General features: G+C 38.9%; 1 protein-coding gene across 1 annotated transcript in view; it reads right to left on the minus strand.

Moving 5' to 3' along the window:
• Window positions 1–16,409, minus strand: part of LOC306906234 (band 4.1-like protein 1) — a gene marked incomplete at its 5' end in the record, with an annotated part of 28,464 nt that continues 12,055 nt past the window's right edge. Inside the window, 14 exons of the mRNA XM_079477452.1 lie at window positions 1–2,364; window positions 2,611–2,727; window positions 4,325–4,405; window positions 4,498–4,584; window positions 4,697–4,756; window positions 4,903–5,148; window positions 5,524–5,913; window positions 7,674–8,867; window positions 9,437–9,589; window positions 10,071–10,106; window positions 12,270–12,308; window positions 13,360–13,550; window positions 13,772–13,947; window positions 15,750–15,847. Coding sequence (XP_079333578.1) covers window positions 2,359–2,364; window positions 2,611–2,727; window positions 4,325–4,405; window positions 4,498–4,584; window positions 4,697–4,756; window positions 4,903–5,148; window positions 5,524–5,913; window positions 7,674–8,867; window positions 9,437–9,589; window positions 10,071–10,106; window positions 12,270–12,308; window positions 13,360–13,550; window positions 13,772–13,947; window positions 15,750–15,847 — 2,874 coding nt within the window. The 3' untranslated portion in view covers window positions 1–2,358. The remainder of the gene's footprint in view (window positions 2,365–2,610; window positions 2,728–4,324; window positions 4,406–4,497; window positions 4,585–4,696; window positions 4,757–4,902; window positions 5,149–5,523; window positions 5,914–7,673; window positions 8,868–9,436; window positions 9,590–10,070; window positions 10,107–12,269; window positions 12,309–13,359; window positions 13,551–13,771; window positions 13,948–15,749; window positions 15,848–16,409) is intronic.

A 16,409-nucleotide genomic window follows, 5' to 3' on the forward strand; every position in this document is an offset into this window, starting at 1 on the left:
GAATGGATCTCTGTTTTATTTTGAACACTGTACAGCAAACACACAAAATCAAGCAGTAGAAAGTACCAGATAGCAGTGTAAACAGAAGTAGCTGGCAGGTGGAATCTTAGGGAAACCGATGCTGAAGACAGAGTTTTCTAAAGTTAACGTGTTTTCCAGAGTTCGTTTTCTATGCGACATATACAGCATGACCAAGGACGCTGCCTTGTAATGAGACAAAACTCTGACAAACACACTGGCGAAAGAATGCTGTGGTTGAGTCCAACCCTCAACCTTTACATGGCACTTCATTCATATATTCAAGAACTGCATCTAAGTCTTCAGAAATCATCTGAAGGTATGGATTCAAGTCTCCTTTTTGATGTCTGCAAGTTGTGTAAGGTGTTACAATATTCACAGATCCTGAACAAATCCTATAGATACACAAGAACAAGCCTTTCACCGTATTGGCAAATATTATCATCAAGAGCTTTTCTTTCATTCTAATTTAAAATCCGCTAAGTTTTTTCAAAGCTCATTCATCCATATAACACTACAACACATACACACTTCTACTGCTTTAGGAACATTTGGAAAGAGAATCATGGCTCACGGGTCACGCTTCACTGAAAACCAAGCCACAGGCTCAGCACAGACATTTATCACAGCGATAGGAATCGTATCTTACAAACCCGAACTTTTATAAGTTGTTTTCATTATTTTCATTGGCACAGCATTGTATGAGGCAGCGGAAAAATAATACAATAATCACACAATGAACTTGCTGAGCTGTTGGGAATTTGTAAAATCGTCTGCGTGTTAGAAAGTAAATCATTTTCGTGTCTAATAAAGTCTAAAGGGAGTCACATGCATATAACACACTGGTCAATAACTGTGTTTGTCATGTATATAACTCCCTGGGCTTTAAATAATGTTTCACCATTAAACGTTAGATGTAGAATCGGAGCATTCAGCAAACAGATATGTTTCATTTTGTCGTGCATTTAAAAAACAGGTCAAATGTTGTGATATTTCATATCTACGATCTAAAGATTACTAGTAGTACATTGGAAAAGTTTGCACTGAAAATTACTTTTATTTCTCTCTACGAAGCATATGTACGGGCCCCACAATAACAAAAAAGTGATTTTGTCAAAACTATAAAACTTAAAAGCAGCAATTTATAAAGAGGAATTCCCAGAATAAAATGAAATTGTCTTATACTGTATGCCCATATTAAAAACCTATATGGACATATATACTGATGACTGCAGTTTGGTCATTTTACTTATTCTACAATCTGTTCTTTACTGCTCAAGGAGATCGACCCCTGTATTTAGCTTTTTCGACCGTCTATGAAAATGTTTATTTGAAACGCTGCTTTGCCACATGCTTTGCCACATGCAGATGAGGTTCAGAATCTAAAAGCAACATAACAACATCTATAAAGCATGGACAAACTCTCTGCTAGTACACTAGGCTTTAATCTACAGTTTGGTGTTTGCAAAAGATCTTCCGTGTAACATCTCCTTGAGCTCTGGGAAAACTACTCAACAGATGCTACTGTTGCTCCACTTAAGCCCTTGGAATACTTTGTTTTTACGTGTACATGAGCGTACGCGTACAGCACAGTATACTTCCTTTAAATCATATACGTACACACGGTTTTAACTCATGCGCATTACGACATTGCAATAATTCTCCGGGAGTACAAAGGTCAGGTTTTGAATCTATGAATCGATGCTCCCAGGACACTGCAAGAAACGTAATGCGCATGCTCGACCTGTGCGTCATATGTATGCAAGGAAACAAAATCTCGGTGATGCGCATACTATTCATATGATTATTCTGGCAGCATGCGCACTGTACGCTGTCACTAGCGTACGCGTGAAAAGGGAACTATACTTTGGGTTTTAGTGTAATCTTCAGCAAAGTTCATCGAAAAGCACCCTGTCTCATGCGACAGGTCACCGTTGCGCTGTTTAGAGTACAACTGGTTAGTTTTCACATTTGTGACGAAAGAGTTATAGACTACGATGGCAACTAAATCTTCTGATTGATGTGACGAAGAGACTGTCCATCCGAGCATCGCTCAGTCGAGGAGATTTTGTGCCTCCTGGACAGATGTCCGTATTACCACAGCAGATGTAGACACAAAATAGAAATTATATAGGAAGGAATATGCCTGACATCAGGGAGGCAGCATATGTGTGTGTGTGTGTGTGTGTGTGTGTGTGTGTGTGTGTGTGTGTGTGTGTGTATGTGTGTGTTTGTGGAAGAATTGGTGTCCCGGGTCTAGAAGCTTGGTGAAAGAGGTTTCCAGATGTTGATGATCCACTGGCAGTCATTGAGAAACGTCTTGATGAATAACCGAGAAGATCAGGACTGATGGAGAGAAAAGCAGAAATAAATAGATAATATAACCCGGTCATATATTTAAACAGTAGTTTAAAACAGTGCAGAGTTAACACTGAGATGACTGAACCGCTTTTGGCACGTCATTACACTCTTGTCAAAAAGCAATACACCAGCAAACCCAATATGACAGATAAACACTGAAGTGAAAACCTAATATGCATTTTAAAAACGGATGGAATAATTGTGCACGCGGGGACCGGCAGTTACAAATACCTTCGATTCCTCATGTGGGTCTTGAGTGGAAGATTCTGTTTCCCTGACAACTACAGCCTTGGTTACCAACATGTCAGGGTGCTGTTGCCTGGCTTCTTTTATTGCCATTGCGAGCGCCTGTGAAAAGTCATTTATTTCTGAGGTTAAATGGGGAAAACAAGCAGCTTATGTATTGCTAATGAGTCTTCTGAGATGCTAATTAATTAGCATTTATTAAAATACACTCTGATTGTTGAAGACATTCTAGTTCTTTTCACGGCTGTGCAGTCACAATCTACAGCCACTGAATTAATAAAGAGACCATTTCGGAGAACTTTTACTTTGCTGAAAAATTTACTATTTATAGGTATGTGTTAAAATTGTTGTTTCATTCTGTGAACTACTAACAATATTTCTTTCAAATTTCTAATAAAAATATTGTTTCCCCTTGCATTTATTTTGCAGAAAATGTGAAAATAACAGAGAAGATGCTCTGTGTTTTTTCATATTCATATTTACTTTTAAGTGAATATTTTTAAATGTATTTAGGAAAAGATAGACAGTTATTTTTATATGATAACCTGGAGTTTTATCACAGTTTTCATGTGTCTTGTCAGTCTTTTTTCATTGCTGTCGGATGACTTTGTCACTCCTGAGGTTTGATTTTATTAATTCAACAAACACTGGACTAGACTGGCCACAATACATCTAGAAAGGATGATTCAAGGAAAAGTGGAAATTGTCTCCTCATTTTTTGTATATGATGCAATAGCCTTCTATTTTCTACAATATAATGCATCCTTAGATTAAATATTTAGTTAGTTTAGTATGATTTTATGTTTTCTATAGAAATGTTTTCTATTTATGTTTTCTTTTTCATTACAGAAAAATAGGTTTATCTCAAAATGTCATAAAAAGCATAATTCGCTGTATTTTTAAAGGAACTAGTTCAGAATAACATTCTATAAACATAAGGATTCACAAAACATTTTAAAGAAAATGATTCCTAACTGCAATTTTATTCTAACATTTAGATTTCAGAAAAAAGGTTATCAATAGTTTCTGTTCACTGAAATAAATCGAATAAAGGATTTCCAGAAAGAACATCTTAAAGCTCAAATAACCTCACAGATGTCTTAAAGTGATAGTTCGCCCAAAAATGATCCAATTCTTCCTCAAAAGAAGCTGTTTTAAAGAATGTTGGAACCGAACACAAAACCAATGCAAGTGAATGGGTGTAGGTAAGCAACATTTTTCAAAGTATCTCTTGTGTTCTGTGGAAGAAAGAAAGTCGTACAAGTGAAATGACAAGATGGTGAGTAAATGATGACAGAATTTAAATTGTTGGGTGAACTATTACTTTAAATCTTAAAAGGTAAGATAATATATTTTTAGGTCAACACAATCATGTTACAGACACAAATTAAAGAATTTTACTCTGATTTAATGATGAACTAGTCTTAACAACATTTACTCTTCATAAAAAAGTCAATTTGCATATATTTGACTATAAAATATAAAAACAATTATAATACTAGCCAAGTACTGTAAATTGATAACATTCAATATAAAATAGTTTGTGTTCCAGATGAAAATACTATGGGCAATCACTACGGCTAGAGACTGATATACATTTATGTATTTATTGTAAATCAGGTGTAAGTAAATTAACAAATATATTCTCTTTTTCTTTTCTTAAATTAGTTGTCCAATTACAAAAAAAATCTGCACAAACCTGATCTTGATCAACATCATCATCACCAGTAATGATAATCCTTTTTTCAATTCTTGTCTCTGAGTAGCCTCCTTTCACGGTCTGTTAAACAAAAACGTAAATGTTAACCAACATTTTCAAACTGGAAAGTCAAAACAAACTCTAAACACAAGGCTACAGTCCATTTCTGATACCTTAGTAACATGAGTTGTAGTGGCCGACGTTACGTTCTCAGTTACCATTAGAGGAGAACCTTCTCTTCCTAATGATCCCAGGTTCACCTATACAATAATATAAATTAAGCCATTGTTAAGCAAAAAAAATTATCATACCACCTTGCACGTTAGCTGAAGATTTTTATAGAAATAAGTTTTGAGTTTAAAGATCACTTACAGGAGAAACCCTCTCTACCATTGAGTATGCAGCCTCTCGCATGCTGCTCATACCATGGTCCTATAACAGCAAATAGAGAGGCAGGTAATTACTCAGACACTTAAGTAATTGATGGTAATTGACACGCAATCATCTTCACAGCATGTTCTTCTAACTTATACTGTGAAATTTCCCCAGTAAAGCATGATGAGCCAAAAGGTCTCTACCGGGTCTGCGATCTCCATTATGGTTGTTGTGACCTCAGAACCATTGGGCTGCGTCTCGATCTTGACCTCAGTCTTCCTCAGAGCCCTGGAGGCAATGATTTCATTGCTCTCTCTGCTGAGAGGCTGGATCAGGGGCGATTCAGAGCTCTCAAGCCTCATCGACTGGGCATTAGCTTGTTCTGTAGAGTCTTTCCTTAGGGCTTGAGCGGTTTTTACCGACCGTGGAGCTTTCTTGGGTACGAAAGGCTTGGAAAAGAAATGAAACACAAAGTTATAACTCAAAACTGATCACCAGATTTAGGAAGACGGGGCAGCATACGATGAGTCATGGGTCAAAGAAAAAGAAACAAATAAGATGAAATGACAAAAATCTAAAAATCAAACCTGAACTGAAAGATATTCAACTATAGAAGGGAGCGTCAAATGGAATGGAATTAGCATCAATCATGAACTCAAATTCCAATGTAATTTCATGCGGTGCTCTGATATGCCCTGTAGAACGTGAGAAATAATAAAATGGTATGTGATTGCAATCTTTAGCACATTTACACATCCCACATTTCCAGCAGGTGATTGGGTGAGCCAGCCACTTCAATTGAAACAGAAAGGATGCTTATCTACCTCTGGTTTACGTTCCTCCGGGGGCTTCTGCTCTACGACGGGTTTGGGTTTCTCTATTGGCCTCAGTACTTCCACTGGTCTGTCTTCAGGAAAGTAGATAGGATCTGCTCCCAGTATAAACGCTGGATGGGTGGACCGCTCAGAGAAGCCAAACTCAGACGAGAAGTCCTTCTCTCCCAGCTCGGACATGCCTCTAGAAAACTCCTCGATGCCCGTTTGAAAGTCCATGAGGACGGTGAAGTCCACCTCGGCTTCCAGGCTCGACGTTGAGCTGACGGTGATACTCGAGCATTTGCGCTCAATGCCCAGGTGGGTCTCCTTCAGGTAAAGAGCGTCCAGGTCGGGGTCATCTTCTGACACCGATCCCAGGCGTCTCTCCCAGGGCTCTCTCTGAAGAAGCAGAAAAAAAAGCTGATCTTGGTGCAAGGAACCAGCTGTGCCACAAGAGCAAATGTTGACTGAAAAACATACAAAACAAGACAATACTAGACAGGAAGCTTGTGACACACTTAGAATGGCTGATGGTTAAAGAGGCTAGTAGGGATGCAGGGATTAGTTCAGGAGACAAACTGACATATTCCTAATGAAGAAGCATTACGTGTCTCTGAGGAAGGACTAAAATACTACAAGGTCCATGTTATGGGACATGTCCCCCATTATACTGCACTTTACTGCATGTTTGTAGTTCCTATGTTATTCCTCAGCAGCCATATCTGTTTCATTACAGATGTTTTGTTTTGACAATTTTGTGTTAGATTCATGCTAATTGAGGCAAGCCTTGAACTTGCTAACACAGTGCCAAGGAATCAATGTGTTGGATGCAATAAGAGACAGTTCTGTGTCGGATTTCGGAGTGGGATGGTTGTGGATCATGCAATTAATTTCATGCTGTTATGGCGAGAGCTGAAGACAGAAGGCTGTTTATGTGAAATGTAAAAGAGCTTGTGGATTAGCAAGGAGGTAGTGGTAGGTGAGATGAGTGGAAAAATGAGGCACCTGGGCTTCCTCCTGAGGTTCCGCATGAATTGCTGGGGTGGGAAGGGGCTCCTGGAATGTGAGATGAGATAATAGGAAGAGCAATGCAAAGTTAGTGCACTGAAATTTGAGATAACAGGAAAGGAGCCCAGATTAGGCCCTGAATCAAATAGCAAACATTAGCGACTGATCGGTTACACTGACCGATACATTGATACAAACGAGACGTCTTAAACAGTGTGAACTACAGCAAATTGCACCATGACAATTAAAAGTTAAACTAGAATGTGACAACAGGGTGCAATCTGGCACTAAGTGCCGCTGAAGAAACCAAGGTGAAATCATCTAACATCGTGATACCCAATGAGGGTCTGGAACTTCAAGTCCAGTCGTTGTACTGCCAGACTAAAGGTTTACCAGCATTTCTTTGTATCAAACTCTTTTTGGATGATTTTAGCTAGTGACTGTTTCAACTGCTCTATCAAACAGGCTAATTGGTCAAAACAAATCTAAAACCTCAAGGCTGCCCACACTTTTGAAAAATATATTTTTTTTTTTATTCAGTGGCAAATCTGAATTCTTGCAGTATGAATCAGGGTATATTATCTTCCGAAACACCAGCTAAAACCATTCCGTGTTAAATCAACTTTCAGATACTGTCTCATGAGCAGTAACATGGCCATTTTTGAAAGTCATACTTTGCACAAGTGCACAAGCCCTCTGGTTTGCAAAAATGGCATTTTAGCATAACGGCATGGTGCACAGGCTTTTGATTCCTTGCAACGACTACATGCCTGGTAATAGAGAACTAGAGAAAGAATGTTGGAAGGAAAGACCGCACGCCATGTGAAAAGTTAGTGGAACGGAAGCCTGAAGCTTAAGCGATGGAGATTATGTAGAAGATCCTAAGTGTTTTCTTAAATTTGCAAGCAAATGTTGAGCTGTGTGGAGGTGGGCGAGGAAAAGGAGGTGGCACATCCTCATCCAATCAGACAGCGGTTTTAGTACTTCACCTCAATCAGCCAATGGTAAAAACACTATTCTCCTAAAATGCCCTCAGAAACAGGTGCTTATGCTTTATTGCTATGTGCGATATGCAAAACTACAATGGATGTGCAGTTTCATGCGATGCTTTAGTTCCTGTGAATGACAAGCATATATCAAGCAGTTGTTACCACTGATTTTCTCTTGGAAGATTCCACGCTTGAGCTCTTGTGAAGGCTGTTGTTGGAATCACTTTTGGGGATCTGTTTGGTGCGTGCATCTCTCGGCCTCTGGGATTTTACGAGTGGGTACAAATGGGGAATCTGATCGAAGGCTGAAAACGTTGAATTGCTCGCAAAGTCAAACATAGAGGACGGATCTTCAAACAGAAAGTGATCTTGTTCAATACTAAGTCTGTTGTCAGCGTTGTTTTGGAAATCCCGTAATTGGTGCCTGTCTTGAAGATACTGCGGGGTGTATTCTCTGACTTCTCTGTTGTGACAATTATGGGACACTTCTTGCTTAGCGGACGTTCCATTTCCCTCACAAGCAATTTGCTCTTCCTTAGACTTCTCCCCTTCGTCAAATGATTCTGAACTGCTTTTCTGACTTGGTTGTCCTTGTAGCTTGGACGGTTTATTGCCTTTCAGCTTTTTTGACCTCTCAGGCTTTAGGGGGACTATTCGCTTCACCTCAGACTGCGATGTGTCGCTGGCACTGGAGTCATGTCTCTGGACTTTTGCACTTTTCGCCGTAATATCTCCAGTTCCTGTTTTAGGGATTTGCATCTGTACGGTGGTAGATCTGATGTCTGGCTCTGTATCTGAGGTTTGGTTCTCCCATCTGCTTTCATGATATCGGTTTCTCATATGTTTGTCTATAGCTGCATTGGGAGAAGCCTCACCAAAGCTTTTCTCCACGTCCTGATTTCCACTCTCATCTTCTCCACAGGTTCCACCCATTTGATTGTTTCTTTTTTTGACCCAATGTTTTTCTGTTGCATATTCATCGTATCCATTTCCATGAAACACATTCTCTGACAAACATCTGTTCTGCAGGTGCCCATTATCATACGCTTTCTCCTGCAAAGAACCAGCACCTTGGAAATAGTTGTACCTTAAAGCGGGGCTTTTAGCTCTATTTCTCAGGGGCTTCTCTGGTGATAAGATCGTTTCTGCAGAGGTCCTTTTGGACACACTGTGTTTTTCTTTTGTGTCGCTGTGTGGGGCGAGGATTTTCTCTCCCGTTCTGTCGTCTGTCTCTCTGTTGAATCCATTGGCTAACAAAGCTACTCTAGGACTCCTGCTCTTTTCCTCTTTTTTACTGAGGGACAGGTCTCTTTGACAACCATCTTGCTTCTCAATCAATAGGAACTCCTCTGAGGCCTATATATCAATAGAGTGAACAGTTTAAATGGCCTATCAGTGCCCCAATAAACTCTATTGTAACTTGCATAGCGCAAATCTTGTGTTCAGTATGCTAAGAGATGCCTGGAGGTAAAACTCATGCTATTAAGTTGTGATTTATGTAAATGTTGAACGGATGTTTTGAAAAAACTAAAAAGGAATAGTTTACGTAACCCATCAGAATGATTTAAAATGGCATTAACTTTTATTTTAAGGCAACAGTCTTGCCTTTCTAACATTCATTTGAAAAATGAATTCATGCTGTGTTCAAATAAACCACTCCACAGCCAGCTTCAATTGAGGTTCAGAATCATTACTAATACTTGAACAGAGCCATGACATGAAATGGTTCACCAGCATCCACTTAAACAAAGATTAGTTACAGAAAAAAGTGCATAAATAACAAAGTAGCACTACTACTGATAAAAATCTAACTAATCTGGATCAGAAATTTCAAAGCTCTTTCATAACAAAAATAGAAGTAATTATAAAACATTTTGCTTTTTAGAAGTTGACACACGTCTCCCTTGTAGGGATCGGCTACTCACAGATTTTTTCTCAGGAGTGCTGCCGGATGAAGCTCCAGAGAGACGTTTCTCTCTGTGAACAAGCTTGCTGTTTGGCTCTCTCAGGGCTCGCTTCAGCTCGTTGATGCTGGCTTGATGTTTCTGCAACACGTCTTCTGGTTTATCCAGGAACTGCTATAAAACAAACAGGTCAGTGGGTAGCAGCACTTACCTTCTGCTAAGGATGGTTTCACTGGAGGACAAATATGTGTATGTTCATTCTTTAGGCCTCCCGGTGAAAAAATTTACATTATACAAAATAAAAACGTCTAAAATAACTATATGATATGCTACAGAATTGATTGAAATACAAATGGAGAATCATAGAATCATTTGACTGAAGATTAAAGACACTGGGGTTTTTTTGTGTCACGCTGTAAAATCAAATCAAACAAATCAAACATTTGTCAAAATCAGCCCTGTTCTTGGAACAGCAATGAGTCACTATATAGTTTTTCCAGTGACAAAAGCAGCACTTTAAACATCATCCTGGTGCAGATAACAAACAAAATGTCAGATGGACCTGCGTCTCCGCTTCTGTTACATCCACAAGAAGATGACTACAAAAAGACAAACTACAAACACATTCAGGCAGTGGGTCTATGAAAAACAGTACCTCCTGTTTAGGACGTGGGGCCAAGTCCTGGTCCGACTGGGAAAAAGGGGTGGTGGAAGGGGAGGGTATGGTGCAAGCCAAGGAACGGAGGCAAAGGGAGGTATTAGAGACAGAGAAGCAAAGCATGGTTGAATTTATAAAGCAGGCAGCCAAACAGAAAAGGAAATCTTATACAGACGTCGATGTTTGCAGTGGAAGTACAGATAGTGAAAGAGAGTTGTGTCACTGCCCCGGAGGTTTAAATTCTGCTTAGTCACATACACATGTACAATAGAATAAAACGATAGATCCAATCCAGTGACACAAATCCCCTGAGCTTTCTTCAATTTATTCATACTGTACATGTTTTATGAGGTGAAGACTGGCATGTACTGGAAATTATCTGCAAGCATGGATAAATAATATAACTGATCTACAAAACAGCTATGACAGAAATCGATACATAAAACATTCAGCCTCTAGACTAAATCAACAGCAACATAGCAACATATGAGGCTTATCTGGGATATAATACCCCTGTTTCTTAGACTATGCCTTATTTCCCATGTAAGATTACAAAGAGTCCCTGCTGTGATATTCAGAATAATAATCAAGGTTAAATAAGAAATTCTTAAAGTCAACATGAAATGGCATTGAAGCCTATGCAATGTATTTCAAAGTGAACGGTTTGGTAGATTTAACAATACGAGATCTTTTAAAGCTGTGTGTAACTTTTTGGAGGATCTATTGACAGAAATGCAATATAATAAACTATAGTTAGTATAATAATATAATCATTATAATAATAACTATGCCTTCAGAGCGGGTTTAATAAATACATCGTCTCCTTCGGTAAAGAAGCGAAAACGTGACGACATCTTAGTCCTGTATCAGCTACCGTAGTGTTTCGAAAGGGAGGGGTGGAGTGAGCCATTTTTTGCCATTCGTAACCTCACCGATAGATGTCGCTAAAATCTCCACATTGCTCCTTTAATTGATCTATAGTTGGCTGGATCATGAAATGTTTCACTCTAAAACATAGCAAAACCTAAATATAAATTCAGTTAAATGGAGGGGCAATTATTGTCCTTCGAATTCGATTTTCAGAAGCATTTCTTCATCTAAATAAAGTTTTATATATACAGTATATATATATATATATATATTACATACAGCATGGCTTTCCAAATATAAAAATACTGATGTCATCAGTATATATGTCAAAAACACAGTGATACAAACATTAAATCATATTAATTTCATAACCCCATTAAATTCATAACCACCGTTAAACACCAATCAGCATCCAGGATCCTTTGTAGATAATCTCTCTTATATCTCTTGTAAAATAAATTCATCATACGTGATGCAACTATACACTTAAAATAGAACATTAAAAGCTAGGTATGTTATTGCTGCTGTCTTTATTACATTAACATTAAGTGACATTAAATTATTGCGTTAACTACTATATAGTGGAAAGATTTTAAAAAGCCTGCATTCACCTGCAACATGAGCCTTAGTATTGCAGTGACAGTGAGCAGTCTGTATGTGCTTCAGATTTACCCTTCACCATTCGATCATGAGCTTAAGCAGAGGAACGGAGTAACCGGCACATTGCCACAACCGCAGGCAAACTACATTAAGAGCGCTGGACTCTTTCTCAAACACACACACTGCACAGATGCATGGGATCTTCACCTTCTCTACCTTACGTTTGCCCTATGATGAGAATAAAGCTTAGGGTAAAATTCACTTAGAATTTGGCACCTGCCAAATGCATTAACGTAATGAAATAAAATGATCTATTTTATTTAGATCTATTTCATATAGATTTATTTAGAGGGCTATTTCTTTCCTTTGAAATAACAAATTAAGAAAGTTCATGGATTCATTCTTGTTTCATGTTGACTTTAAGAACAAATGTAATAAAAACGCATAATTTTGAATCTATACATCACACTTCTTGCTTTCCAAAGATTACAAAGAACCACTAAACCAATATAATTGTGCCATGAACAATGGTCCCATTTGGATCTCAAGACGAGTCATGAAGTCTACATCGACTGGAAAAACACATGATCTGATTTCAGTAGGAATCCCGTCTCTTTCTTCATCAAGGCACTCTAAAGCCATGCGGCAGTGTGTAGGCAGATTTGGAGAGCATATCAGACAATGACAGATAGACAAACAGATAAGTACTTCAGACCAAAAAAATACCTCTGTCTTAGAGTCTACAGGAGAACCTGCCTCCTCCCTCTGTCCGTGAGACGATAAAGAGAAAAGCGATAGTTAGAGAACAGCAGTGAAGGGTTAGGGGGGAGAACAGTGCAGAATCTGAATTAGATTGAGGATATCAGCGAACAGGCCATGGTGGATTTGGAAGGCGTTAGAGGAAGGCAAATTCAATTTATATAGATGTTACAGGCAAGCATAGAAATATGTTAAAGATTAGGACTGCAGTATGTTTTAAAGAGGAAGTCTGATTAATGTTAATCTGAAGGACCAGCCAGGGACGTGTAAAGGCCTGTTCAGACAAGAACAATATCTTTAAAAAATTAAAGGATTTTTTTTTTTTTTTTTAAACAGAGTAGGATTGATATTGTTGGGAGCACTATCAGAGTATAGTTATCGTTCATAGTGTGAACAGGCCTTTAGTCAGGGGTAACATGTTGTGTTTGGAATTGTTTCATGTTTTTTGGGAGAACCTTTACAATTTTCATCTATAATGCAAATAAAAATATTCATACAAGCTTTAGCTTGCTTTGACTGCCACAGAGGTTAAAGTGATTTTTCTTTGTTTATGTATACTTTGCATCATTTTATATATATATATATATATACAATGTATATGAAAATCGGTTTCACAATAGTTTAATATCCTATTATATCTACAAATATACAATTAATTAAACCACAAAAAGGTACTAAAACACGCTATTGAATAGTTTTGCGTATTAAAACATAGCTTTAAAGGGATAGTTGACCCAAAAATGAAAATTATGTCATCATTGACTCACCCCCTTGTTGTTGAACACAAAAGACATTTTTAAAATAATGTAGGAAACCAAACCATTCTGGGGCCCCAATAACTACATAGTGGTTTCGTTTCCTACTATGGAAGTCAATGGTTCGGTTCGGTTCCAAACTTTCTTCCAAAGTGCAACAATACAATGTATACTTGTTTGAAACAACTCGAGGCTGAGTAAATGTCATTTTTAGGTGAACTAACCTCCAAGTTACAGAATAGCCAAAACAAGAAAATAAATCAAATAGATGTTAAAGTTAATTGCCGTTGTGTGCACAGAACCTTGAGCTCCACCATTCTAGAGGGGGTGGAGTGACTCTCCAGCCGCAGATCTTCAGCTTCATGATCGTGATCCAGGTCCGGATCTAGACTGGGATCAAGGTAATCCTGGTCCTCATCTCTGGGAAGATTGGGCACAGGCTCACAGGAGGTGTGCTGGGAGAGTCGGTCCATGGTGTCCCCTAAAGCAGATTCTAAAAGAGTCGCAAGGAAATACAACATGGGTTGGTATCCTGTTGAATCTAAAAACAAAGTCTCACAAGCATATGTGCTGACAAATTTAGTTTGTTCGAAACATAGTGTGAGCCCGTAAGGTGTGAGGATGAAGGTTATTGGCACGTGGTGGATTCATTTTGAAGGTCAACCAGACATAAAGCGTCTCAAATGATTGCTAACAAAAATGTTCGTTTTTTACCTCCATCTATACTGCGAGACAGCAGGTACCTCCTACTAATCGATCGTTCAAAGTGAGGAGCTGGCCTGTCAATCAAAGAACTAGCCTGACGAGTCTGAGCTTGGGTCCGCCCACTGTAGCGAAACTTTGAGCCGATCACAAGAAAACCTTTCGGAGGAGGCTCAGGAGAGACCAACCTACAGGAGAGGCACATGAAGCAGAAACAGTGTCTGGAAAACGTACGAGAAAGAATAAAAAAAGTTGGAATAACTGTAAATGTTTGCAAATTTTTTATGCTATTATTAGAGCTGAAGTCAAGACCAGGGGCCTCATTTATAAACTGTACGCACAGATTTGATCAAAAAGTGTGCGTACGCAAAAATCCACGGCAACGTTCAATATTTATAAAAACGGTCTTTGAAGTTGAAAAGTGCATAGCGCCACGTCTGGGTCTGAGCGGACGTATGCAATTTTGCTTGGCCGAGTGCTGCGTATTTTTGGAAATATTAGTCACTCTTGCCTCTTGTATATGATTTGGACGTTGACAATTGCTCTTTCATATATCAATTAAATTATTTAGACATCATTTTAAAGCGGAAATCTGAAATATTTCATCTTCGCGCAATTTCACGATCATTTGTGATTTACAGATTTCACATCTGATAGAGAGGTGACACGCGTTTTCTGTGCGTACGTTCGTTCAATGAATCATACGCATTTTGAGAAATTATCGAAAATCTAATTTAGGACACTTTCTACGCAACATTTTATAAATGAGGCCCCAGGTCCTCTAAGATGCAGGGGTTGGTTGAACCAGCTGTTTGAAAGTTACATCTTAGCGTAGTTTTGACGTAAAGGAGCACACTCTTAAAAATGAATGTGCTTAAAAAGTTCTTTACAGTGATGCCGCAATTTTGGTTCCACGAAGAACCATTCAATGAAAGCACTGCAACACAACAGATCACAAATTTAAAAGTTGCGATGGCAATTTTGATGGTAAACATTACGCAACTACGCATTACTTTATGGAGACCTTCTGACCTACAGTACTAGCTACATTCTGCCTTGAAAAAATTGTGCAACCGAATAAAATACTAAGTTACAAATGAACTAAAACTACTAAGCCTCTAGTGTGGACTTTACGCACCAAGATAAGTAAGAACTCACAAATGTATGATTCAACCCTATCCTGAGCTGTCAGTCCAAGTATCTTATTTAAAACATCCAAAAATGAAGTGTTTAACTTATTTTTCCCTTTTTTCCAAAGCCAGAAATTGAATTTAACTTGTTTAAATGTGTTACCTAATGAGAAGTTCCCCACACTAGTTTGCAGTATAATGTGCAGATGAATGATTTATGTAACTATTACAAAACGTACAATGGACCTAGACTGTGATCTATTCTAAATCCAAAAACACGCTAAAGCGTGTTTTGAACTTCTGCGTCGGACCTACGCCGTAGGCAACACGCCTGTTTTGTGCGTCATTGTCCGTGTCGATAGGCAATGGCCATAGGCATCAGTGTCCAGAGGCGTGTTGCTTGTGTAACCAAGACAAGAGCCGAAGAAGAAGCGGTTTGTTGTGTAAGCAGTGATGACGGCAAGTAAACAGTTACTTTTGCAGCTAGAGTTGTTAAATACAGAATTATTTTTCGAGATAATTCATTGGGAAATGCGCATGATTAAACCAATCGCTATTGGAGAGTTTTTTGACCTGAAGGGAGAGGGTTCAAGCAGACCAATCGCAGTGCTTGCGATCCGTGTCGAGTTGACATTTTTGGAGAGGTGCGCAGCAGACTATGGCGTAGGGTACTTGGCTACGCAGAACCATAAATCATTTAGACTAAATCCCTTTTACTGTATAAGATTTTCAGAGGTTTTAAGACCACAAGTTTCAGACTCTAAATGAATAAAGGTGCAAACAAACAACAAAAGAGGAAAACGTGCATCATTCTCAGTGCTCGGTGCTGTGGCAGGGGTGGTGGGTCAGTGCAGGCCTACCTGAAGAAGGTGTGGTGTTCAATGCAGACCTTCCACAAGCGCTTAGAGGCACGATGGTTGGGCAGCTTGAAGCCGATAGTGCTCTCAAACTGCTCGTACTGAGGTGCAGGGGAGTGTGGGCATGTGATTGGGGGAAAAGTAAGGGGTGTGAAGGGAAAGCAGAGGGGTAGCGTGTTACTTGACAGGCAATTTGACAAAGTGTAAAATCTGTTTGCTGCTGAAGCTATCAAACGGCAGGCTGTAATTCTGTGCGCCTTCAAACTGATCCAAACAGCACGGCGTGCGAATTTCAAAAGAGTGCTGTAGAGAATTTCAATAACAATGACGGAAAATATTAATATCCACAAGGCTCACAGAATCATGCCCATTGCATTGATAAGATACCGACCGGAAAAGAATTTCAAATAAAGTCACTGAAATATTGTTAAGCATTCATATCTGACCCTTACACATAATAGGCAGAGTAAAAAAAACAGCGATGCTTTTGTGCCGGGGCAGAGAATTCCTTTGTGAGAGCGCAGCCAGAGAAAGCGACGCTGACGCAACCCCAGACTCTTTAGCGCTTAATAAAAACCTCTGCAAAATCTCTTTCTTCAAGCTTGAATTCTGTCCTAACCCCATATCCATTTAGTTTGTGCTTATCTCTCCCTCTCTCTGTTT

This window comes from Barbatula barbatula (genome assembly GCF_947034865.1).
Source record: "Barbatula barbatula genome assembly, chromosome: 17".
Taxonomy (NCBI): Eukaryota; Metazoa; Chordata; class Actinopteri; order Cypriniformes; family Nemacheilidae; genus Barbatula; species Barbatula barbatula.